The sequence below is a fragment of the Crocodylus porosus genome, unplaced genomic scaffold (assembly GCF_001723895.1).
Source record: "Crocodylus porosus isolate Cpor-Errol unplaced genomic scaffold, CroPor_comp1, whole genome shotgun sequence".
Taxonomy (NCBI): domain Eukaryota; kingdom Metazoa; phylum Chordata; order Crocodylia; family Crocodylidae; genus Crocodylus; species Crocodylus porosus.
Genome location: NW_017728911.1, coordinates 980,243 through 1,006,939, shown reverse-complemented (window position 1 = coordinate 1,006,939; position 26,697 = coordinate 980,243). Strand labels below are relative to the sequence as shown.

The 26,697-nt window shown below is 46.6% G+C and overlaps 1 protein-coding gene across 2 annotated transcripts in view; it reads left to right on the top strand.

The window, feature by feature from the left end:
* The window catches only part of TRIP4 (thyroid hormone receptor interactor 4), a 53,051-nt gene that overhangs the window by 20,069 nt on the left and 6,285 nt on the right, over positions 1-26,697 (top strand). For both annotated transcript variants that reach the window (XM_019533228.1, XM_019533227.1), the window contains 4 exons: positions 1,140-1,327; positions 4,366-4,490; positions 6,251-6,342; positions 23,424-23,526. In XM_019533228.1, coding sequence (XP_019388773.1) covers positions 1,140-1,327; positions 4,366-4,490; positions 6,251-6,342; positions 23,424-23,526 — 508 coding nt within the window. The remainder of the gene's footprint in view (positions 1-1,139; positions 1,328-4,365; positions 4,491-6,250; positions 6,343-23,423; positions 23,527-26,697) is intronic.

Below are 26,697 nucleotides of genomic sequence, written 5' to 3'. Positions count from 1 at the left end.
ATGTTGGAAGTTTACCTGTTGTGTCATCACTTTGTCCTTAAAAGTCCTGACTTATTAGACTCAGCCCTGCGTCAGACTGACCTGTTTCACTCTTGGAAAGGTTTCCTGAGGTTCAGCCTAAAGCAGTTTTCCTTCTCAGTTCTTGTTTGGAGAGACTCCTGCTACTTTTACCCCCTCAGACATAATCTTCCTTCTTTAATACCCTCTCTGGTCTTTGCTTGTTTTGGGCATAGTGTATGCTTGTGCTCAGACACTTTAGAGCATTAAAGTGTTCTTACCATTTGTCTGCTAAGTTGGATCATGTTGAATCCTGCAGGCTTCGTGTCCTTCTGTCCATCCCAAGCCCCTGTGCCTTTCTTTCCCTTTTCTTAGCCCCTTGGCATCATTCAGATATCTTCCCTGGGTTTGGTGGGAACCTTTAGGTGTTAGCTGTTGGCTTTTATTTCATCCCTTTTGAAAAAGAAAGGAGCATGATTGGTTAATATTATAGCCCTGAGCACTGCTGCTACCTCCAGAAGGGCTCTGTGGCTGCACCAAATGGCTGACTCAGAACACCAGTATCCCATCTGGCAATCCATGATACAAGAGGATTGTCTGAATGGCGCCTTTAAGCTGGGCAGTGATCAGCTGTGAGTGCATTTTGAACATGCTGCCTGCTTGTGAATGCTGTGGGACCCGCTCTTTGTTGTTCTGCTCTTTAAAGACATGGCTGAGCTGCCGGGCATGTGAAGTGAGAATTGCTTTTACTGCTACCAGGCAGAGACTGCAGACTTTGGTGGGCAGTGCTCCATCTCACTGTGAGTGGCTTGCACTCCTTTGCTTGCTGGGCTTGTTGTCTGTATGGACAGCTTGATGAAGGCAGTCCCATAGCCTATATCTTGCCATGGGCTAACTGACTGCTGGCATTTCTCAGGCTATATTATTTTCCTTCTCTACTTCAGATCTAGCTTGGCCAGCATTCACCAGAGAAGGCTAAGATAGGTTTTCTAAGGCTGTGGGGGTTTCTAGGGTTTCTAAGGTTTTCTAAGTCAGTAGAACTAACTCAGTGAGGGAGGAGCCATCATACCCACTATTTTTAAAAAAAGGAAAAAGGAGAGGTATTAATCTTTTCTTGTCTGTCTGTTTTAAACATGCTGTAGTGGGTGGATCAGACTGGCCTGCTCCCACGTAGGAAAATCACCCAGCCAGCAGATGCTGAGAATGAGCCTGGCTCTGAAAGGAGCAGGTTACGGATTCAGGACCGAGAGTTGCAGGAGATCTCAGATGATGGCTGGTGCCTCAGCATGCACCAGCCTTGGGCTTCTTTGCTGATCAGAGGAATCAAAAGGTAAAAGAGGGCACAGAACAATGATCTATTCTCAGCCATACACAGCTCTTGCTACAGGGTTGGGAAAAGAAGCCATGTTCTGTTAAGGAAGGGATTTTCAAACAGATGCCGGGGCACACTGAGTTGTCACCAGATCCTTTGAAGGGTGCCTAAGGAGTGAAGAGATAATCAGATAAGCTAAGCGGGTAAGCCCAAGGTCAGGCTGGCCCCAGCCTGAATGATCCTCCAACCCTACTGCCTACCTCTTCTGCAAAGAGGTAACATGTTTTGTATCAGTGTAACATATCAGTGTAACACATCAATGTAACATACCAACATGTTTTTTAAATTGGTGCCTCGAATCCCATGAGGCTGCCTTGAGTACAAAAAAGATTGAGAACCACTGCTCTACACACTTCAGAGGGTGAAATTTCCACTGTACAGAGATTCTGAGTAGGTGTTTAGGGTGGCTGGCTCTAGGTAATAGGAAAATACAATCCTGGTGCTTTTCAGCTAGTTCACTAATAAGACAGGCAGGCCGTTTCCCTGGAGGAAAATATATGTGTGGGAGGTGTATAAACAAGGAGCTGTTCATCCTCCTCCAGACATGCTGATGCGCATGGAGACTGCAGAAGAGCCAACTCTGGTACTGGAAAGAGCCAGCTTTTTTATGGTAGATTAGTAATGGAGACTTGAAAATCTGCCAGCGAAACCAGGGCAGGCAGAGCTTCCATCCTGGTGTACTGAGGATAAATACATGAGCAAGAAAATGTTTCTCCATCACAAGGGAGCAAAAAAGGGCCCGAGGCTGGTTTTAAAAAATCCTTTGCAGGTTGCATGCATAGTTTTAGGAATCGATTAGTAGACAAGCACTTGGTTGAGGTGGTTTTGAGCAGGAAGTTTGACTAGATGACCTGGAGAAGTCCCTTCCAGCCCTACTTTGTTAGGATCTGTGATCACTTGCAGCATCTAGACTAGGTGTCACTGGGGGGAATGAATACATGTAACGCTTAAACTGTTTAAAAAGCAGTTTAAACTGCATGCATCCCAGTGTAAAACCAGTGTAGAATTTTTAAACATCCTGCAGTGTTTTACAAATGCACCTGGATAATCAGAGATTAAGCTTTCCATCACTAGTATCTGGTCAGTCCTCCAGGTATCCCACACTGTATCACTCCTTTCCCCCAACCTATGCACTGCAACTGGCTGCTCTGGTACTCATATAAAACCCTGCTGCCCCAGCCTCTGTTGTCTGCACTTGACCAAAGCCTGCAGCATTGCAGGCTGATCTGGGAAGAAAATGGGGGGAGGCTGACCAGGTGTGGGAGTGCTGCCTGGACCCCTGCTTCTGCATTTCTAGGGTTTGGGTGCTCTGGGGCTTCGCACAGTTTCTGCCTCACCCTGTGGCTTTAAAAGAGCATTTTCCCCAAAAACGTGTCAGAGGGATGCTATCTGGACCTCTGCTTTTGTGTTCCAGAGGGTAGGGAGCCCTGAGCCTGGTGGGTGGGTGGCACCTTTAACTGTAAATGTCCGCCAACTTCTGGGTGAGGCAAAACCATGGTACTGCACAATGTGCAGTTCATACCACAGACTGACTGCCGATTCAATGCTGTCAAATGTGAATTGGCCCATTAATTGTTAACTCTTCCTCACCTTCCAGGCTGTACCCCTGCCACCTGCCCTGTCCTGCCCTGCCCTGCCCTGCCTCTGCACATTCCATCCTTATACACACATCTCTATGCAGTTTCTGGCAATGAAAGTTAAATGAGCAGCTTTCAGGCACCTCCTCCTCACCCCACCCTCACCGCCTCCCAAATCCTTCTGGGACTCCATGCCACGGACTGGGTTTGATTGCAGGGAATGAAAGTGATTTAGCAGCCTTATTGAGGAAGTCCTTTTAAAACCACAGCAAGACGCAGAGATCTTGGGCTGCTCCCCTGGAATGGAGAAGTGGGGGTTTAGGCTGCACCCCCTGAATCATCTGGCTACCCCTTCACCCACAGATCAGCCTGGGATGCACCAGACCCTGGTCATTTGCCAGGAATTGAAGTAAATTGATGAGCAGCTTGGGGAAAAATAATCTTTAAAAGCTGTGAAAACTCCAGTAGGCCTGGAGCACCCAGAAACCCAGAAGCAGGGGTCCAGGCAACACCCCCTTTGCCCACACATACTCTGGCACCCTCGCTCAGGGTACCACCACACAGAGTTTGGTAAAATCTTTATTGAATTCAGTTGCTCCTTATTAAACTTGATGTTAGTGAGAAGGGGAGGCATAAAATTGCAGTTGGGTTGGATACCCACTGCTACCAGTTGTGTGTGTCCACAGTCGCTGGGAGGCACTGAATAGGGGAGGAGGTACAGGGCAGGGCAGCACTCCCAGCTGCTGTCTCCAGATTCCAGTGTAATTGACTGTAAAATGTCGGGAGAAGTCCTTGAAGTTTCTGAATTTTTTTTTTCCAAAAGTTTCTGGGGAGGTGCCTTATAGTCTCTTAGGGCTGAGAGGACATCCCTGTGTGTGGTGCTGCTTGATCTGAGTGGTGTGGAAATACCAGAAGACAAGCCCTTGGTTTAAGATGGAGTATTATATGCTGATAGCCATAGCCTCTGGGAGTTGCACCTCAAGAAAAAAGCAGTTAATGACTACTTGATGTAGGGGTATGGACCATGTTACTCTTCTGACTGAGCACCCTAGAGCTTCTAAAAATGCCTATTTTTCTTGATATGCAAAAGTTGAAGCAGAAGGCTGAAGTTTTGTAAATATGTTGCATGATCTAACAAGCAGTATTCTTTTTGCCTGCAAGAGATAAGTGGTCCTTATCACTCTCACCCTGGAGTGTTGAGGACATGCTTAGCTTGCAGCAGTATTTCGTGCCTCTTCCCTGCATAGTCTTGTCTCTGGAGTACCAACAAATGTTTGAGTTTATGTAGTTAGAGGGGAGCTTTCTTTCCCAGGGCAAAGCTTGCTAGCAGGAATTTCATAATGAAGCATAACTTTGAAAACTAGTTCATGTGGGATCTCAGAAAGGTTTCAGTTTTGAATTTTTCTTTACTCTTCTTAGGGTGGAGGGCAGGACCTGGTACACATCTCACCGGGGGCGACTATGGATAGCAGCTACTGCTAAAAGGCCTTCCTTGCAGGAAATCTCAGAAGTAGAGGCTGTCTACAGAATGCTTCACCAGAAAGGTGAACCTCTCTCTGGGTCTTTCTGTTTTTTTGGATATGTGTAGCTATGTAATGAGAAGTGTCGGTTATTACCATTGCTCTTTTTAACCTTCCTCTCTCCTTTCCGTTCTCTTTTTCCTTTTAGCATTTCTCCAGCCAAAAAGGGCAGCAGGGTAGTTTTTGACCCCATCCTTTTGACTAGTCAGAAATTCCCAGCACAAGCACTTAGAGAATTGTGCCTCATTTCAACAAAGCCTCATAGCAGTGAAGGGCCTGAAGTTATTTTTGGTTCAGGCATTAAGACCTTGCTAGTGAGTGAACAGAGGAGCTGGTGCCTGAGTGTTTCTGCACTGAAGTTGAAATGCTCATCATGCCTTACCACCACTTTAGAATCCAAGGGAAAAAAGCTGTAGGTTACTGTGCAGTTCTCTTTCTTCCTCTTATGTGACTAGATGAGCCCCAGGCATTGAGTCCTAGCCAATCTGCTCCAGGCTGCGGGGCCAAGTAGATGCTGCCTGTCAGTGCAGTATTTCTACATGCTAACTAATCCAAATGTGCTGCCTCTTCCTTCCTTGGAGCAAGCAGCTCTGCACTCACTATGGAACACCAGGATTCATCCCTGAGAAGCCACAGCTGGGGAAAGATGTGCAACAGTCTAGTGCTTCTGTCTGGGAGTCTAGAATCTCCCTATCATGGCTTTTCTTGGTTGTTTACTTTATCATAGAATATCTTAGTATTATAGAGAAGTAGGGTTTGAAGGGATCCTTAGAGGTCATGTAATCCAGTCCCCTGCGTGTGGCAGAATCGTCCGTGTCCAAATCATCCTATATGAAGCCATAATCTAAACTATTTTTAAAACTACCATCAACCCTGACACAATATAAGATATAACATTCTAACCCAGGGGTGGGCAAAATGTGGCCCATAGGCTGGATGCAGCCTGCCAGGCCATTCTATCTGGCCTATGAGGCCCCTAAAAATTTTTGAAAATTAATATTTATCTGCCTCTGGTTGCCTGTCATGTGGCTCTCGATGGCTTGCCAAAACTCAGTAAGCAGCCCTCCACCCGAAATAATTGCCTGCCCCGATCTAACCTGTCACAGGTAAAGCAGGGGGACCCTAGCAGCCAATGTCCCGCTTCTATAAAAGGTTGTTAATATATGCTCAAGAGATCCCAGGTAGAGGGCCACATCCCCATTACAGAAGGCAAAAACCCCATAGTCCTTACCAATCTTTATGAAAACCTTCTCGCCATCATCACAAGTGAAATAAGTGTTTCCGACTCCGCTCAGCAGTTGCCTGCATCCCTAGACTACCGTATGAGATAATGCAGTGTAACACAATCTTTGGCAGTCAGAGCTAAGGGCATGGCCCAGGATTGGAACAATGTGGGTGCTTCAGGTCAGTCTCGAGATGCAGTGAATGAGTATGCTGAGAGCACAGTCCCGGCATAGCAGGAGTTTTGTAAGTCAGGCTTCAGGTGCATGGACAAGGCAGGCAGAGGCTTTGCCTTTCCCATTGTATGATTGGCTTATGCCCATGCTCCAAAGAAAATTTTCCTGAGCAGTACACCATTTGGTTGAAAAACATGTAAGGAATTAGAGAAAATAAAATCTCTTTAATGTCTTTTTGTGCTTCAAAATTCTGTGCGTGGAGGGAGGGGGGAAGAGATGAGGGCAAAGGCATGTGTTTCTAATAGAGAGCACATGGAGGACTGGAAGGGTCACAGGCCATACCTGTGCCCATGCTCATACTCTGCTGCTTTCTTCCTCTTGATGCAGATGTGGTATTTCCTACTGATTACCCCTCTGGCTGCCTTTTGGGCTGTGTGGACTTGACTGACTGCTTGTCCCAAGAGCAATTTAAGGAGCAGGTGAGTCAGGCGAATCTGCCTTTGGGAGCTGACTTTTTAACCGTTTGCTTACAACTCCTGCAAACTAGTTCTTGGTTTTTTTTAAATATATCAATCCATAGGCAAGGGAGGAGAATGACAAAGAGATGGTCTTATCTATGTAAGGGGGATAATCCATTTCTGCAGTGGTTTCCCTGAACCAGTGCTGAAGATATTTGAAGTGCTGGGCTAGGCCAAAGCATTGTTACCACAGGCAGCAGCCTTGCTAGGAGCTGGCTGAAGTGAGAATGTACCTTGTACTCAGTGACTGTTTTGAAACTAGTTTTGCAGATTCAACATTTGTTATTTGCACCTGCTTATCCATATCAGCAGCAGGTGAGAGAAGACCATGTCTCCCAAGTGTTCTCAGCAGCCACAGGACTCCCTGGGGCTGACAGGCTTTTGCATCAGATATGGCTCCTTGGGCACCAAGCAGCATTCTCCAGGCCACTGCAGGTGAAACTTTGGCAAACTTGCTGTGCTTTGGTAGCTTCTTTGTTAGAAACTTAAATTTCACACCAATGCTACCCTGATTAAGGACCTTTATTCCACTGATGCTAGCTCCTTTGGTTCCCCTTAAACAGACTCTTCATGAATACTGTCCCAGTTAAGCAGTAGTTGTTGTCATTTGCTTATACATAGGTTCCTAGCCTGCCTCCCCAGCACGGAAAGGACTGACCCCATACTCAGACCCCAGGTGAGGCTTGTTCGTCAGGGCACAGTTTATTCACTTATTTATTAACTGCAGAATGTACAAAGGAGTACACACCCAGCATTTCCCCTGACCAAAGCAGACTATGGGGGCCCTTGGGCCCTTTGTGTCCATGTGTGCATCTCTGCTCCATAGTTTTCCACAGGAGCCAGCATCCCTTCTGACCTCTTACAGTCCTTTACAAGAACTACTTGACCATCTCAGATGGGCCTGATAGAGGGTTCCAGGCTTCCCAAAGTTGGGGTGATTACACTGAACAGGAGCAGGAAGAGTGTTAGAGACCAAGAGGATGTTTCTGACTTGGGGTACCATTTCTTCTCTGTTGTTTAATTTGGTTTTCAGAATGAAGATAGGTTAGAATATGAGCAGCAGAGGGCGCCTAGCCACTGAAGTACAACAAAAGGCTCTTGCATGCTGGAGCCAGGGTTGAGCCTGCTGCAGAGGTGACAGGATCCTAGAAAATAAAAAAGGGGATCAGTTGTGTCATTATGTCCAGTTTGTGGCTAACACAGGATTGTTTTCCTGTTATGCATTATCCAATGCGGTATGCGGGCTAGTTGGAAATGAGGGCCTTTTCCCTTCTCTGCTGTCCTAAATGGAAACTCTCATATCCTGTGACAGATTGTACAGGTAGGAAATGTGTCCTGATCACCACTCTCTACTTTTTCTTCCTTTGACAGAATCCTTTCACTCCTAGCTCCGCCCCATGGAGGTGCCCTAGGTGTGTCCTCCCTTCATTGGTGGTTATGGCGGTTAAGTAACAGCAGACATTTGTCATAGGCTTTCCACAATTTGTGTGAAAATGAGCAGTTTGTAATTTGCCTTTAATTGCTCCTCAGATATTAACCCCTCCAGTCCCCTAGTGAGCATTAATTTCTCTAAGTTCCCTCCAGTTTGCTGAAATCTTCCTGCTCTTGGAAGTTCCTGGAATGGAGCATGGTCCTCTAGGTGCACCTGTGCCCAGCTGTAGAGAAGACTGCTTCCTGTCTTCCATCAGTGCTTTGACACCTTGTCTGTACAATCTAAAATCCCCTTGACTTTTTGTTGCTACCCTACTGCATTGTAATGCTTGTAACCCTCAATTTGCTGTCTTCCAATATTGCTGTCCAGATTCTTCTTCCCAGTCATTGTTTGTATGGTTTGTATTGATTTTCTTTCCCCGTAAGTATTAGTGAGAGCTGTCCAGGTTGCTGATCTGCGCATGCTCCCACTGAAGTTAATGGCAAATCTGCCTATGCTAAGGTTGTTGACAGCTGTCAACAGCAGATATATAGCTGAACCAGTGCTGTAAACACCGTGAGGGTAGGCAAGACCAAATTGCAGCCTGCGTCAGAAACCAGAGTTGAATCTCACTGGGGAGAAGGGATCAATATTTTTTGCGGGACTGGTGCTGGATGTGATGTAGTCCTGTTGGCCACTGTTGGTTTCTTAGCACAGGTTCATCATCAGCTGGTACCAAAACCAGTGGGTAGGTCTTGCTCATTGCGGGTAGGTCTTGCTTGACCAATCTCATTTCCTTTTATGACCAGGTGACCTATCACCTGGACAAGGGAGAAGAGATTGATGTCATATATCTTGATTTCAAAAAAGCCTTCAATCTGGTATCCCATGATCACCTTAGTGAAACTGGGCAATTGTGGCCTTGGGTCCACCATGATCCACTGGCTGGGAAATTGGCTCTGTGTTGGACCCAGAGGGTGGTGGTTGACGGAAGCCAATCGTCATGGTGCCCTGTGACCAGTGGGGTCCTCCAAGGCTCTGTCCATGGACCCATGTTGTTCAGCACCTTCATTAATGATGTGGACATTGGAGTCAGGAGCGGACTGGCCAAGTTCGCCAATGACACCAAACTTTGGGACAAAGCATCCACACCTGAAGACAGGAGGGCGATCCAGGCTGACCTGGACAGGCTCAGCAAATGGGCGGACAAGAACCTGATGGTGTTTAATACTGAAAAATGCAAGGTTCTCCACCTGGGAAGAAAAACCTGCAGCATCCTTATAGGCTTGGCAGTGCTACGCTGGCTAGCACTACAGAAGAAAGAGACTTGGGGGTCATCACTGACCACAAGATGAACATGAGCCTGCAACGCGACGCTGCGGCTAGTAAAGCAAGCAAAAAGCTGGCTTGCATCCATAGATGCTTCTCAAGCAAATCCCAGGACATCATTCTCCCCTTGTACTGGGCCTTGGTGAGGCCGCAGCTGGAGTACTGCGTCCAGTTTTGGGCCCCGCAATTCAAAAAGGATGTGGAGAAGCTTGAGAGAGTGCAGAGAAGAGCCACGTGCATGATCAGAGGTCAGGAAAACAGACCTTACGACAACAAGCTGAGAGCTATGGGACTCTGTAGCCTGGAAAAGCTGTTGGACTTTCAGACTTTCCATTTGGATTGTCCTTTTTTTTCCCCACCCCATTCCAACTCCTGATGGTTACTTCTTTGACATTTGCCAAGTAAGAGAGGAACTTCCCAAATACAGCATCCCTACATTTTCCAATGAGCATCCCTACATTTTCCAATGAGACCCAGCATTTGAAAAGTCAAAGTTTCCCAATCCATTCATCATTGTGTGACAGTGGCCACTTGTTTTTTTTTCCTTCAACATCTGCACATTTGTTTCTGGTCCCTCTGCCTCATCTTTCTCCCAAGCACGGGTGGTTCTTTTCCCTGCTTCCAACTCCCGTCAACGCCTTTAATATTACTTCCCTGTCCTCGCTGGTGCCGACATCCGCTTGCAATTTAGTATTGCCTGCAGATTTAATTTCCTTGCTGTTTGCTTCCTCTGTCAGATTGTTAATGAAGCTGTTTAGTGACACCCTGCTGGTGTTTTTCTATCATCATCATCATTTAATATTTCTATTACAGTTGTGCTCAGAAAGCCAAATCAGAGTGGGAGTCCCAGTGTGCAGCATGCAGTATGCATACAGCTAGGTGATTTCAGGGTTATTGCCTGCCCTGGAGAGGTTACCGTTGCATTGTTCATTACTGGTTATTCATTTTGAGGATTTACCTTTTGTGCTGTAACCTCATGCTCCTGTGGGACCCGTCCTGCAGCACTTGCTTTAGTGTGTGCCTGGTTCTGTTGTGACTTCATTGGGGTTGTTTGTGTGAGGCAGCTGGGGAATGATGGTATGGTGACTAAAATGATTGCAGCACTGGCAGCTGGGTCATACAGGCTCTGATCCCAGTTGTGCTCCTGGTTTCACTGTATTCATTTGGGCAAGTTGCAGCCTCCATGGACCTGTTTTTTCCACATGTTGGATGCCACTGCGGTGTTAAAGATGGTGCAAAGCTCATTTTGTTCCTAAAAAGTGTGCTGTGATCATTCAGTGGAAGATGCCCTCAAAGGGCAAACAGTGATCAATACATAAGCCTGCTGCGTGAATTGTGACTTAAGCTTGTGACAGCAGAGAAGCTAGAGCGCCTTCCTGAACTCAGCCTGCAAAACATAGCTGTCTGTTCCACTGCAAAGAGCAACACTTCCCGTGATGTGGCAACTCAGCTCTGTATTTCCAAGTGAGTCTAGCAGATCTAGCATTTTCTGGGTTCATTTCCTTTTATTATGATCAGCCTAAAATATACATTTAAATTAGAATGATCCCTTTGTTTGGGCATTTCTGTGCTAAAGGTGACCTGGAAACCTTTCTGCCTGCCAGGATCAGAATTTACAGACTGCTTTTTTTCTGCTTGTGGCCGATGTCACCAACACCTTAAGCATTACGTTAAGCTGCCTTCCTTTTCCTGCGTTAGGTGTTAGTGAGCTCATCAGTTGTAGCTGGGGAAACTCAGAATACTACATTTAGGTCTTGGCAAGGATATGAGAAACTGAATGATTTACATTGATTCTCTTTTAAAGTGCACTGAAGTCTCCACACATTGTGCTAATGATGTTGGATCTCAAACAGTTTTCATTTTGATTAGGAAAAAACCCCATTTCCATAGCATTTATACAAGTATTTCTTGTATTTTCTGCTTAGAAAATGTGTGGATATCTCTGCGTGTACACTTATTTCTCCCTAATTTCTCTCACTGTGTAATGAGAGAGAGGGATAAAACCTTAATTTTCAATATCAGGTAGTTACCTATGAGAGAAATAAAGAATGTATTCCTCTCTTTTGAGTGGGGACCTACCACTCTAAATCTGCCTGAGGGGACATGGCTAAGATTTTCTGTGCCTGGCAGTCTAGTGTCTTTTTCTGTAGCTTCACCTCTTCCTCTCTGGAGAATTGAAACCAGATATTCTTCTTGTGAGTGAGAAAACATTTTTATTCACTTCAGGCAAAGTGCATCCAGGGAGTCTGTGCTATTAAGATTGGGAATAATGACACATTTTCCTCTCTGTTCATTAAGACCTAATGCCCAAGCCTCGCTGTTGCCAAATTGCACACATCTACAGTTGTAGGGCTAGAGAGTTGACTAGCATGCTGTGAGAAGTGTAGCTAGGCCACTTAAAACAGTTGCAGCCAACCCCCAGGCCCTTTGGATCAAGCAGCCCCCAAAACTAGTGTGTGAAGCTCAGACAATGATTATATGTAATCCAGTTCCAGATCAGGTTGTGTGAGGTCTAAATCTGGCTTTTAGGGACCTGGAGACACTACAGTAAGCTTGTCTGTACTCACCCTTCTGTCTGTGTGCTTTCCAAGGCAGATGACTCCTCCCTCTCCTAAGTTTTACTTGTCTGTGGCAAATGGAGGAAAGTAGGGCTACAGGGAGTTTGGATTTTAGTCCCTGAGAGCCACTGGAGTTCCCCCTTATTTAAGGTGCTGGGGCTTTCCATTCTAGCACAGTGGTTCAGCACCTTCTTGGACTCGGGGCATCCCCTGCTAGACCCAAGGCGGCTCTTGGAAATTGCCAGCTCTTGAATTTTTACTTGTTTATTTGATTATGGAAAATACCAGAGCGTTTCTTGTGTCTCAAAGAACTCAGATAAACCACAGCAGGTCAGAATGATTTTGATGGTACAGATTCCTGTTTGAAATATCTGGATTTATCTTGTGAATTATGTGTAGGTGTTTGCACACCTAATAGTGCCGGAGCACCCTGGTTGAGAATCACTGCTTTAACATAAGCCAGCGGGTATAGAGGCTATTGTTCAGCCTGTTAAGATGCAGGAGCAATTACCAGCTGATGATGATTAATTTAGGAACTCATTAGCATGCCAAAAAGAATCAAATGATAGAGGCTAGTTTGCCCTCTTCTCTAGTTTCAGAAACCCTAGGGAAAAACCGAAACCAAGGTTGAAGTGTATGACTTAATTAATGGTGACTCTGGACTTAGCCTCTGCTACCATTTTAGTAAGCTAGTTAGTGACTTAGGAGTTAACTTTGCTTCTGATGCAGTCTGTGCTCTATGTAGAGTTGAAACTTGCCTTTACTAACACTGAAGCAAGGGATAAGGTAACAACATTCAACTCAGGATTCCATAGGCTTGGCTGCCACTAGAGTTTCTTCTTCCAGGCTGCTCAACTCTCACTTTATGGCTCTGGTTTCTAGAGAGACAGGCCCAGCTCTCTTGTGCTAGGGTTGGGTAATGGGCCACCATCTTCCGTAAGTAATGAGAACCATTTCATAGCAGGAGCAGCACCAACAGGAAAGCTGAGGTGTTTCAGGCAAACCGTACCAGTCTGCTGTGAAGTTGTCAGATACCTGGAGCAAAAGAGGGAACTCCCATCTTCTGATCTGGGTTCACCCACAAGTGAGAAGTCATCTTGTGCAAGTTAGCTGCTACATAGCTCAATTAAAATACAAATTTGCTAGGATTACACTTGGTCACATACATAAATGTCCATTATCAGATAACTGATGAACTTCATAACCCCCAGCAGATCAGTCAAGACATTCGTAGAAATATATAGTTCCACAGATACATTCTTCAAGGAGAATTAGAAGAGCTCTCATATGATTTAATCAGCAGTACCTAAAACCAATGTTTTGCTGCCAGCAGGGTTCAAAGCTAAGACTGGCAAGGTAGTGTACTTGTGAGTGATGGAGTCTGCAATGAGCAAGTTGTTGCTTAGACACATTTGGGCTTCTAAATTATTAAAATGGGTCTTTAGAAAGTATTTTTGGGAGTAGGATTGTTTTTGGCATAGCTGGACACAGCTGAATCATCTTCAGGCTTAACCCTTTGTAATGCATGGATATGAATTTTAATCCATTAATAAGAATAACTAATAATTATAATTAATAATGGGGTTTGTTCTGCTGACTGGAAAACTCCAGCAGTACTATCAGAAGGGTACAGGTACTCTGGGTTGCTAAAGCAGTAACAAATACCCCAATTTTCATCTTTCCCAGCCCTCCAGTTGCCTGTTTTCTTGTTGCTCCCACCTTTCATCTGACTGAGAGCAGTGGGCCTGCCCCTGCAGCTGACATTAGCCCTGCCTCCAAGATCTCTCAATGTGGGAATGAATGCATGAAACACGGCTTTCAGCCGAGCCAATTATCCTGGCGAATGTTTTTCCAATCCCTTTCAGTTTCCCTCGATGGTCATCAGTCACCCTATAAATGTGTCAAACCCATCCTGATGCAGCTTCCTCGGCTCACTCTGGGCAGGTGATTCTCTGCCTCCCCGGCAGGGATTAGAATTGCTGAAGGTTTCAGTGACACTAGGTCACTTGGCGCTGGGAAAGCAGAGGTGAATAGAGCATGCTCCAAGATTGCTGGCACTGCAGGCTCTTCCAAAGCCTCTGAGAACCTGAGCTGTGTCAGACTGTTCAGTCTTGAAAAACTGAGTGCAGCTCAACTAGCTTAAATATCAAATCCACATCTCAAAGTCCTGTTCCTATTAAATTTTAATTGCTTCCCCCCCGGGCCATTCCAGCCAAAGTACAGCTTGTGGTATAGAAAGGCAACTAGATCTGGACTAGGAACTTTTATGTAGACAACGCTTTCTGAAGGTAGAGGCGCCTGATGAGAAGAGGTGATCTTGGGGAGAATCCAGCAGTGACCCTTGTCTGTCCGCTGTTCTGCATTCAGATCTGACTGTGTCCTGAATGAAGCACGAGTGGGGAAAAGTAAGCAGTGGGGGAAAGTGTCACCTGAGAGACATAATTGTGGGAAGGAGAAATGAAGGCAGCCTAGCAGAGCTTCTTGTACATCCCCATGAAAGGAGCTTGTGCAGCTTGCCAGCATATTATCTGCCAGCAGCAGATGTAAGCTCTCAAAAACAGCAGGGAGGATGTTGACTGCAACAATGCATCAAGGCTGCGGTTTGTAACCTCAATAGTAAGGCAGTTAACTTTTTTTTTTTAACAAAGACATTTTGATTGCCAGATCCATAACCATTAGCAGCTGTGGTTTTGAGCTGTTCCTTCCTCACACGTTGCAGTCTAGACCTAACAGGCTTTCAAACAAAAATTTGGCTGGTAGCTCCTGTTTTTGTTTTTCTAATCCTCTTTTTTCCTTCTGCCGATCAGAACCGAATGTCATTGATTATCTGTTTCCTAGCTCAGCCTGCTCCAGAGCCGTTCCCTTCCTGTCAGCGTAGGGCCCAGTGCCTATTGGCTAGGCAGTAGCTGGTGTCAGCTCTGCTTGGAGCTATCTGGGTTCTTAGTCCCAAGGAGGTGGTTAGGGGGGCATTAGTAGCAAGATTAGATCTACTGCAAGGATGCTGAATGCTTTGTTTCTGGGCTAGTAAATCTGGCAGCGTTATGCAATGCTGCACTGCCATGGGTTTCTGTATGGGGAAACTCCCAGCTCATGTAACAAGCCAGAATGCGGTTTTGAACAGCACTTGTTTCATAGTTTCCACTTGGGTTGGAGAAGTGAGAAATGAGGGGGAAGATGATGGCTGAAGTGGCCTTTGATGCAAGAAACATATGTGAGGATGCCAATCCAGTGGCCCCAGTTGAAGGCTGTGTTCTGCAGAAAGCCAAAGCCCCAAAGTGTAATGCTTTACTGCACTCAACCAGCACATTCATCCCATGTTCTCAACATGCATTACAAAGCTGGGAAACTGAGGCATGAAAACCCTTGCCCAGTGTGCCCGAGTCAGTCAGCTTTAGCAGAGTGGTAGAACCCAGGATTTCTTTCCATCATCATGTCTAATGACTGGGACATTATCACTTTTGGTAGACAGATATGTTGGTTTGTGGGAACATACCTTGAAAGGTTGAACAGAGGGGCTTTTGGTGGGAGGGAGGCTCTGAGAATCCTGAAAAGAGCAGTTTCTGTCCAAAGATCAGTAAAGGTGCAACTAAGCTAACAAAAATCAAACCGAATCTAAAGAGATGCTTTAGTGTGAGTCTGCTCAAGAAAGTGACAGAAGAGGACATGGCTGCTCACTTCCCTGGATGCATTAAGTATTGGGCCTGCTGACTTGGAGACAAGAAGAGAATTTGCCTTTATTTTGAAACAGTCTAAGTGCCACAGTGCTAAATTCCATATGGACACCATCTACAGAGCTGCTAACTTAAGTTGCAGCTACTGGTTTGATTCTGCCTTCAGTTATCCTTGGGCAGCTACCATGGCAAAACTGAAGACAATCCAGCCTGCAGCATCTCGCTCCCTAGCAATGATCTATCAGCTGGAAGGATCCCAGCTTGATCATAGGCAGTTTGCAGGTCTGGCAATGAAAGGAACAATCTCCTAATTTCTGAACAAAAGAGATTTGACCTCTAAAGTCACTAGGTGAGCTCAGAGCCCATCCTACAGGATGGCATTCTTAGATATGCTTTTCAGTATGGCATCTCTCTGTGATATGGAGCGGGTTGTCCAGGGGATGAGCTTTTGAAGATCCCAAAGAAACAAAATGTTAGAAACATTGAAGCCAGGACTACTGCAGATGTCAGGATATGAAGCCAGGACTACTGCAGATGTCAGGAACCTGACAGATGAAACAATCCGACAGAACTTGACTTGCCAAAGAAACGATCTGGAAATGCTGACATTTTGTGTAGAGATTGCTTAAGGGAAGCAGCATGTGATCATGTTTCTCCAGCTTCTACCTCTATCTCTAACAAAGCTAGAGAAAGAATTATTTTGAAAATGGTGCTTTCATGTGAGGCACGATCAGGCATGATGTTGATGCACATGCCAAGCGGATTATAGTCCCAACCGTAGGCTGCATGTACTGCTCCTCTTCCAGTGCGGTTGCTTTTCCTGGTGTAGCCCCTGCCCTGGTGAGCTACAGTCAGCACCAGACAGGCACTGAATGTACAGATTTCTTTCTTGATTTAAAACATGGCATTTCCAAGCAAAAACCCCTTCCCTGGACTGGCCTCTGGAGGCCAAGCTGATACAAGTCTGCGCCAGTGTTTTTTTCTGTCTCTGTTGTTTTCATCAGAGGCTCTAAGCAGTGGACCTGCATGGATTACTGAAGCCTTGTGTAGGAAGCATGGATTTCACAGGTGTCTTGCCCAAGGTCAGGCTATGACTCTGTGCCAGAGCTGGGAACAGAACACAGATCTCCCATGCCGGTTGCTACACCATAAATGAACTATTGCTTGCAGCCAGTGTGTGGGTTTCTTTACCTCAGGCTCAGCCCTCTGGACTATAAGCAAGGCAAAGGGATCCAAATTAGTGTTCTTGTAATTTTGGTGGTCTCTGGTTTCTCTGGACCTCTTGGGTGTTGGTCACGTTTCTGCAGCGGAGTCCAAGTTGGCACTGACGCCACTGTTTGGCTGCGGTACCTGTGCCACTTGCCAGAAACTGCCGACTTTCTTTTCTCTTTTGGAAACTGCTAAAGAAACATTTTCTAGCTGGATGGTGAGCAATTTCCCTCAGGAGAGGAGGAGAAAATGGCTGTTTAGTAGTTAATTACCTGTTATGTTAGTCTGACAGCTATGAAGCTTATGAGGCATGAAAGATGAGTGGGTCCGCCTTTCCCACAAATCATGCTGAAAACTGGGTGAAGAGCCTTGTGCAGCGGCCAGAGCCTCTCGCAGCCACCCCCCAGGCTTCCTCCTTCACCAGCCCTTGCCTTCCTCTTGCGGGGAGCGCCTTTGCTTCCTCACCTTCCAACCTGGGGACAGCCAGGCGGCTTCTTGTAACGCTTGCAGAAGTCAGCATGGCCTGCAGCGCATCTGTGCCTGCTCTGGATGGCTGATTTATGGCTGCACACAGGCCTTGTTACAGTGGCCCCGTGCTCTTTCTGAGGGACCTGATCTCTGCCAAGGTTTTTTTGTGTTTTGTTTTTTAAATGCATTTCACAGTGAGTAATAACTCCCCTCTCCTGCCAGCATAAAAAGGGTCTGCTTGTCTGTATTCGTTCCAGACAGTCTGGCTTTCCAGTGCTGTCTGTCTTATTGTGAAGCTCTTCAGCAGCATGGGGATGAAGCCCAGGCTTGAGATGGCTTCCTGGGCTAGCAGTGGCAGGAGGAGTTTGGACCTCTTTCATGTTCTGGGCCTAATGAGGCCTGCGAGGGAGCATAAGGACTGACTTATGAATGCTACCCCCATCACACACCCGCCTCTCTTCCATGTGGCAGGGCTCCGAAGTTGGCTGTTCTGGCAAGTTGCCCAGTGCTTGGGGGCCACACCTAACCTCCACGAAACGGAGCAGATAGTGGCTGTCCTTGGAGACTACAGGTTCTCCATCTTGCTCCAGTTAGCAGGGCTGCATGCCAGGTCGTCTGCTGGCCTTGCACCTCCAAGTTAAAGAAGTGTCTCAAGAGCAGGCTGGATTGTAGGGATCTGGAAGCCAGTTGCCATTTGAAGTAGGGATGGGGAAGGAGCTGGGGCTTGCTTGTTAATGGTTTTTATGCTTAGGGCTGGATCCCTTTTGGAGCATGCATTCATTTCTTCCTGCTTTCCTGTCTGGAGGCCTCCCCTGAACCAAGAGAATTGCCTGGAAGTGAAACTGTGAAACCACTTTACAGGGTGTTTGCTGCCGTGCGCTTTCTGTTTCCTGCTGCATGGGGGGTGCCTTTGCCCTTTCGGAGGATTCCTCCAGGCGGGGTCTCTTCATTTGTGGCTTTTGTTCCCTGGGCATGTTTGTCTTGGGTTGTTTCAATCCCTTTTTTGGGCTCAAAACTCTTCTTAAAAGGCAAACCCAGCACTGTAGCGGTAGGTGCAGCGATGTGGGGCTGCTGAGGTGGGTGGTAGGGAGCACAAGGGTAATGTTTACAGGCTCCCCAGGAAACATTGTGCAGCCCTCCTTAGCCAGACAGATAATCAGCTGGATGTGCAGCCGGTGTAGGGAAGGAGGTACGACTTCTATGAAATAACAGGAGAATCCAGATAACTTCCTGTGAGAAGGGCTGGCGGAAAATCTAAAGAGGAGAGAAGACCCTCTGTTGTTCCCACTTCTGCTGGGTCCAGCTGAGGGAGCTGTCACTAATAACAGCTCCCTAATTTTTAAGGCCGGTTGTCTTGCTCTGGCTCATAACCAGTATAGAGCAGCCTAGGCAGTGCTCTGGACTCTGTCAGCTAGCTGCAGTCCCCAAGAGACCGTCCTCCAGCTGAGGAAAGCTGCAGTGCAGCATGCTCCAGCCGTGCCCTCTATAATGGAGGCAGCAGCCCACAGGAAGGGCGATATAAAAACCCAGCTGCATCAGCTCTGTGCCTGCTGAGGGCTCTTCAGTGCCTGTGGAAACCAATCTCCACTTCCTTTATGCAGCTGAAGTGGCAGAAGGGAGAAGAGCCAGCCAAGGGCATCTGACCCGAAGTCTGTTGCCAAGTGTACTGTGCACAGTGTCTCCAGGGAAGCCCGCACAGCCCCTGTCTGCAGTCTGCCTGGCTACAGCCAGCACTCACAGTACCTCCCTTTCAAGCTTCCCAGTGCTTGTCTCAATTGTGAGCAAGTAAAGAAGATTGTTACTTCTGCTACGCTAGGCTGGATGAAAACAGCCCCTGTCAAACAGGGCCATAAATGTCAGGCTTAATGGGTGCCTCTCCCTGCTACCTCAGAGACTGCCAGCCCACAGTGAATGAGCAAAAGAGTGGATATGTCAGAGCTGCAAAGCCTGGGCAGGTCTGCTACTGTTGCTGGTTTTGACATGCTGGGGGGGGAAAAGCCAATAAACAAAGAGTACGGGGAGCGTTCAGCACGACATATTCAGCCCTGCTGCCTTATCGCTGGAGTTGTTTGGCATGCCTAGTAGCTACTCGCTGTATTTTCAAGCTCCTGAATCCATAGGGAGGGCAGGAGCCAGTGATTGTAGGCAGCTTGCCTTCTGTAGAGCTGACTTCCAGCATGTACTGAGATGCTCCATTTAGCCTCAAGCTCTTTCGGTCTGTTAAGCTGCCTTGAGATTCTTTTCTCCTGCTAATTTCCTCACAGCTCAAACCATACAAACCTGTTAGTAACAAATTTAGGTCCCTCCAGCACACTTGTTTAGATGGATACTTGCATCTCTTGTGCGTGGTTGAAACAAGCAGGGACTTACTGGTTTCTGTGCAGCGGCTATGCTGATACAGCCCCGAACACCATCTCCATGGGACGTTTTATTAGCTGTGTGTGAATCGCATGGTGGCATGAACAGGAAAAAAATTCCAGGTGCCTTGGAGAGGTGTCAGGGGGGCTCAACCATACTGTGTAAGACAGGGTATCAGATAAGGGGGTTTCATAGAACTCATTCCCAGAGATAGATTTTTTTCCACAGTGATTTAGGACCTATGGTTCCAAAGACTTTCAATGAGTCTAAAGCTCCCAAATCACTTGGAAAAAATGGGACTTGTGCACCAAAGTAACATAGGGTTTTTTTTACCCATGATCATTAATAAAAGAATCTGTACAGTTTGGGGTCACAGTGCAGGCTTTTCCATCTTGTAATGTACAATGAAAAAGCAAGAGTGAGAAAGCTAGAATGCCTGCCTATTTGATGAGGCATCTTTGAAGCAGGGGGGATGTGTATCTGTGGGATGTTCCAATGCCCAGGTAAACTATACTGGAAAGATGCATGAAGTCATAGAGGTAGAAGAGTGATCGTTTACCTGTTGGGTAGTATCTAATGAAAGACTATTTCTGACTAGAGCGGACTTGTAGAAATGCACATTCTAGGTCACAAGAGCCCAGGTATATCTATCTATCAGTTACATTGCTTGCCTTTTGGTCAGACTAGTGATAGTACACTATGTTGAATGTATTCACTCAAATACTGATAATGGAGGTTTTCAGCTATTTAGAATTTAATGTATGCCATGTTTGGGACACGGTTAAGAGAAACGATTTCTTAATGTCCTAAATGATGGCTCCTTGGACAGCTACTTGGGGAATGTATAAGAGGAGAGACTACCCTTGGCTTACTCCTGAGTGACTTGCATGGGTTGGTTTAAGCAGGAACTGTGGTTTAAGTGCTAAGCAATAATGACTGCAGTATAATTAGGGTCATAATCCTCTTGGGAGCAATTATACAAAAAACTGGGTTTGTAGCTTTAAATGTTTGGTTCCTTCCAGCTACCTTCTTTAATTTAAAGTCCCTTCAAGGCAGAACTGAAGAAACTAACATCCTCTGCAGCAGCAGGGAGGTTATGTAAGCAAGTCCTGCTAAACTCCAACAAAGTCTAGGTGCCCTATTCCAGAAAAGGAGCAGAAAGGCAAGAACACACAGCAAGGTCCTTGAGACAAATCTGCTAAGAGGCAGAAAAGAGAGGTCATTCCAGCCCATGGGACCAGACGATTCCAGTGCCTGTCCTCTGATTTTTAGGTCCAGAATGAATTAATTTAGGCTTCAAGATGTTTTTGTCCCTGAGAGTCATAATCTAGTGAGAGGCAAAGCTCATGCCCACCTAGGGGCCAACATACGTAACAAATGCCCTCTGTCATTGTCCCCTAGTGCATTGGAGATGTTCATCTCAGTTGTTTGAGTTGCTCTACTATTCCTACTCTATCCACTCTCTCTTTTGTCAAGGGTTAAAATCTCCAGTAAGAACCTGTAATTGATTTGGCAATTCATTAGCTTTGCTGGTTCTCACTACTTTAACTGGTTCAGGTTGTGATGCCTTTAAACTTTGCCTGTCTGAAGGACTACACTGGCAATTAGTCTGCAGCCTCCGACCTGCCTGCCTCTGGGGGCCTAACTCGAATGAGTCACAGTGCCCGATACACAGACTCATACTGCTCAGCACACTGCATACCCAGCTCTTCTGAATGAATGTCGCATGTTGGAAGAATGACTCCAGCCTTGTGCCACATTCCTGTGTGCTGCTTTGCACTGCACAGCTTGCTGACCTAGTCTCCTGTTCCAGAAGTCAAACTTTTAATTAAAAGGCCTGCTTTACACTTGTGCTACTAGTGGGATCTTGTAATGGCCATGGTAACAGTTTTCATGATAAAAACGGCTATCAACCTGGCCCCTCTGGTAGGTAAAGAATGTCATCATTACCTTGAATTCCACAGTGGGGAACATCTTGCTGGGGGTAGAAATGGAGCTGATCCATGTGAGTGGGGGGCTTTGCCTACATTTTCAAGCCTGCAAAAATTCCTGCTGGTAGAGGCCCTGTTTAAGTGAAACAACCCTTTCCAGAGTTTGTGCAAAGCTTTTGAGCAGGTGAATCGTTAAATGCATGGGCTCGTGTCTCTGGCTTTGGTGACTTCCCTGCTGCTATAAAAGCACAATACCCTACCAGCTGGTTTGGGATGAGTGCCCAGGGTGAGGAGAAAAACATAGCGGTTTAGGGATGAACTGGAATTGAGGGGATTGCTGCCGTTGTGCAGTGTGTGATGGGTGTGTGTTTCTATAAGTCCTGTAATAATAGGAGGCCATGCCCGCACAGTTAGCAGGCTGTGGTTTCTCTAGCTCCATTATCAGATGATCTGTCTGTGTATGAAAGGGAAAGAAACTTCTAAAGTAGTATGGCTGGGTGGTAACGTTTGTGAACATGGGGCAAGTGATTTGTCAGGCAAAGGTACAAGGCTTTGTTTGATTTGGGACCACCTGAATCCTGTTTGACTTGTGAATGACCATTAGTCATGGCCCCAGAATCTTCAGAAGAACACGTGCCGTGTACCTCTGCAGAAATCTGTTACCCAGCTCCTAGAATTAGGAAGAATCATTCTGTAATGGGCTCTGATTCAGTAGTTGCCGCTGTTTTGTTAATCAGTGTCTGAGAAAGGAGGTTTCTCTTTTCTTTTCCCTTTGCCTGTGCTTGCACAAAGAAATTTGTACTGCATGGCAGAAAACTATCAGCACCCAGAGCAGCTTTATAGTGTGTGAGTGTGTGTTCATTCATGCACTGTGCAGTCAACGCAGTTATGAAAGAAGGGGTCTGGAAATCATTTAATTGACGTACAAAGGATTCTGTGTTCCACCCCCCCATGACTGTTGGCAACACTCTTATGCAGCACAAGAAAGGCCTGTTACCCCCTGCTCTGCTTTCCATGTCCAGCTGTCAGAAATAAACCCAAAAGCTGCCTGGCAGCTCAGTGAAAGAGGAAGTGATTTTTTTTTTCAAATACCCTAAAAATCATGCATTTACCACTTTTATCCAAATCCCTTCTTCCATCTGGTCTGATGTCCTGTCCACAGCAATGGCCTTTACCAGGTCTGCTAATAGAATGGGGAAGGGAAGACAGTTATATGATATCATACCATGAATGGGAAACAATTTCCCAGTCCTAGGTAATAATCCAGCTAAGCTATGGTTCCCTGGGGAAAGATAACTCTTTGGGTTGTATCCTAGCTACTGGGACACGTGCAGTTCCATTATGTGTGTGGGTCAGTTCTTATTCTGTTACTAATCTAGGCCCTTAAACCATGCTAATATACTTTTTTTTCCCTGTAAGAGGTTTGCATGTCACCTTCTAAACATTAGTGAAGGCTGGACTATGTCCAGACGAGAGGATTTGCATATTCCTCTTTCTCCAAGGATCTTTTATTCCTTCTTGGTTAGTGAAAAAAGGGATCTGGTTACTGTTTTCCTGAACAGATTCCCCACATGTTTTCACAGTAGTGAAATCACTCTAGAGGGTGGACTTATACTCCTGATATGAGTTGTGCTGAATGTCATAAGGAAAACAGCATCCCTTGCACAGCTCCTCCAGCCAGCTGTATCTTTGCACTGACTCCTTTTTGAACTGTTCACCTGTTTATAGTGCTATGTTAGTCTGAGTTAGGTTAAGCTCCTCAGGTAGAGGTCTTTTTTTGATGGATTTGGCAAAGCACAGTTTATACCTATGGTGTTCTGTCTATAAGCCCCTTAGAAAGAGAAAGTTCTCAAAGTGGATCTGTTCCACAGAAAGTTGAGGCTGCATCTAATCACAAATGTGAGTTTGGTTAGCTAGAGGGGTGATATAAAAGTGATTAACCTGAACCCCTAAAACATTCAGTTTAGAAACAGTCTAGCCAAGGGGTGTAGCCACAGTCCCGAGTCCTGACTTCACTTCCATTGCACCAAGAATGTATCTCTCTTATGCAATTTGTAAACATTGGGCTTCTCTCTCAGCCCCACTCCCTGTCTCTTTGTTTTTGCAGTATCCAGATTTGAGCGAGGAGTCTCGGTCTCCATTTGTCTTCATCTGTGCCCATGCCCAAGAAATGATCGTGAAGTTTCCCATCAAAGGAAAACACAAAATCTGTAAGTTTCGGCACCCTACGGCCACCTTTTTCTAGCCCTTGTCTACCTGTTTTTATCTCCACCCCTACTTGCGTTCTCTATAAAGTTGACAGGCTTTGTGTGGCATTCTGTAATCCGCAGGCGTTTGTTTAATAATGCAAACACATCTGGAGTGTTTTCCTCTGTGGGTCTCCTTTCCCCAGATGTCACCTCCTTTAAAACACATGCCTTTTCCCCCTTCCTGCGCCCCTGCTAACACTTCTGCAGTCTTAGCCTCCTCATGTGCAAGTAGGAAATGTGTGTCTGCAGTTGATCTGTTTCTAGCCGTAGCACCTGGAGTCTGACTGAGCATACCAGGTTACTTGAAGTGGTAAACCTTGGTATCCAATAGAGTCAAAAACATCCCTTCACATATGGAAAGTAGCAAAACCACAGTGTCCCAGTGTTAGCTGTGTTGGCAAAGGGAGTACTGTCTCTCTAGCACAGTGGTAATTGGACTACCCTTCCACCTTTATAGACTGGAATTCAGGTCTTATCTTACCATCTCAAGGGAAAATGAGTGTGATGGGTCTCATTCTAATCACTCCTACACATTTGTCTATGTTATGAAGCTGCCAAACAAATAGGTTTGCTTGGCTTTCTGAAGGAGAGGGCTGGGAAGGGGTTGGGGGGGGGGGGGTAGGCTGCAGGTCCAGATGGAAGTGCTGCCTTTGGTAGAGCTGTGTGCAGTATGCTGCAGGTCAGGAATGCACTGGCAGAGCTGTATAGAGAAGCTTGCGTAGCACCTGCCCACATGATGCTTGCCAGTGCTGTTAGTCCGTTTTATGAGCAACCAACCCTCCACAGGCTGCTGGTTATTGCTGCCTGCCGCCATAAACAGAACAGAAGATGGATACAGCAGCTGGGCAGCGTACAGTCAGCTTTGTCCTTATTAGCAGCATCCCCACCTCACAGCCGAGGGAAGGTGCCGCACATGGTTTCTGTGGATGGGAGAAATTAATTTGACAGGCTAAAAACAGCATAAGCAAAAAAAAAAAGAAAAGAAAAGTCTCAGCTGTTTGTTTAGCAGAGCTGATTACTACTAGGTTTTCTCTCTAATTTGCAGTGTGTTTCATTGGGAGTAGTTAGATGATGGCATTGAGAAGCAGCCGTGTTTCTTGGGAGTAGCTAACAAACACCTTTTTGAAGGATGCTGGCCTTTCCTCTCTCCATTGATTGAGCTGTGTGGGGTCTATTTGTTTTTCATGAGGTGTTTGAGGCTGGTGCTGCAGCATGTGTTTCCCCAGGAGCTCAGGGGGACATGGTGGCTGGGTTGGGTTTGGTTCTTTGTTTATGCAGCAGCACTGGCATCAGGAAGGAGCACGTGGTTGCTGTCACGACGTCACTTGGTCAGCGCCAGCTGCAGGACTTGTGGAGGAAGCTCACACCTTGTCCATGGAGTCAGTTGCAACCTGGTAGCTCTGATTCTGTTGTATGCGTATGAATCAGCAAGCAAGGTGGCAGGTTCTTTCTGAGAAAGGGGTCTTTGTGCTCCTAGTATGTTCCTATGATCGGCATTGCATTTGGTCTCAACTCCCTGACTTTGTCCCCTTGGAAGCTTTCCCCTCTTTGTTGCATGCTGCACCCCTGATTGCCACATATTCCTTCATCAGGTCACAGTGATGGAGTCAGGTCAGCCAACTGGGTGCAGTGACTGGCTGAAACACTGTTGCGCTCTATGCTGTGCAAGTACTGGGCAACAACCTCCTCTTATCTCTGCGTCTCTGGGTACGAGTGCTCCCTAGCTCCCATCTGCCGCATCGCATGCTTTGTGTTGTGACAGCTTCCTGCTTGAAGAGGGATCAGTTTACTAGACTGGAAGGGAGCTAGCTGTGCCTGAGGCTGCCTAAGGGCCCCGCTCCCTCCTGACAGGATGTGTTGTGAAGGAGCAGCAGCAGGAGCAGTGAGATTGTGGAGGTTACATGTTCCCCTGCAGGGAAGATGCGATCGATCATTGCAGGCTGCACAAACAGAACTTGTGACAAGTCAGGGAAGGGACAGAGAATCATTGACCTTCTCATTACAGTAACACCCTCTGAGCCCTCAAACAAGGCCTGGAATGGGGATCCCTATAACATTCCCAGCTGAACAGGCTGATAGGCTACAGTAAAGGTACACAACCTCCAGCCCATGAGCCAGATCCAGCCCATGGTGCCGTATCACTTGGCCCACAGGGCTCCCCATGGGTCCAGAAATTTGGTGGCAGGGGAGCTATCAAATTTCCAGGTCCATCGGGAGCCCTGTGGGCCCTGTGCAATGGATCGGGTTGGGGTAGTGCTGGGCCCCAGGATCCAATCCTGGTGTGGGAACCAGGAGAGATAGCACTAGGGACCCAATCCTAGCATGCAGGGGTGGGAGGGGGCAGTGCCAGGCCTCCAGGGCCTGATCCTGGCACAGGGCTTAATTCAGCCCCCAGACTGACTCTGTGCCACAAATCTGACCCATGGGACCAAAAGGTTGATCACCACTGGGTTACAGGAGCTCCTGGAAATGTAACCTAAGCAGCAACCACCATGTCTTTTTGACCTGTACTTGTGAAACAAAGGTCCTTGGTTTGGTCACACAGAAGTTGGGCTTGCCTTCTGTCTTGTCACTCTAGTTATATGGCCACCATTGCAACAGCAGCTGAACACTTCTAAGAGAACTAATGCTCTCTTTTTTTTTCTGCGCTGGACTACAAGAAAATAGCCCCAGTTGTGGATAGAGTTATTGGTTGCATGTGAGGGAGCAGTCAGGGGGATTGTGACTTGGGAAGGGGAAGCTGAGCCAGAGAAATATGTTTCCATTTATTTCTGAATGCAGGAGGCCCCTTGCTTGCCCCATCGTTCTTGTGGCAGTGTTCCCTAGTCCAGACTCCCACCTCCTACACTCCCAAGCTTCTCTGAATCGGTCTCCTCTTCCATCAGTAATAACGGAGGGTAGCAGCAGTGAGCTCCTGTCTTGCTCTGGGTTCAGGGAGCAGAGGTTGGAGGTGGGGCATTCGGTGGGATTTGCTGTCTGGAGCAAGAGGGGAAAGAAAACTTAAATTCATAGATTCATAGATGCTAGGGTCGGAAGGGACCTCAATGGATCATCGAGTCCGACCCCCTGCATAAGCAGGAAAGAGTGCTGGGCCTACATTACCCCAGCTAGATACACATCCAACCTTCTCTT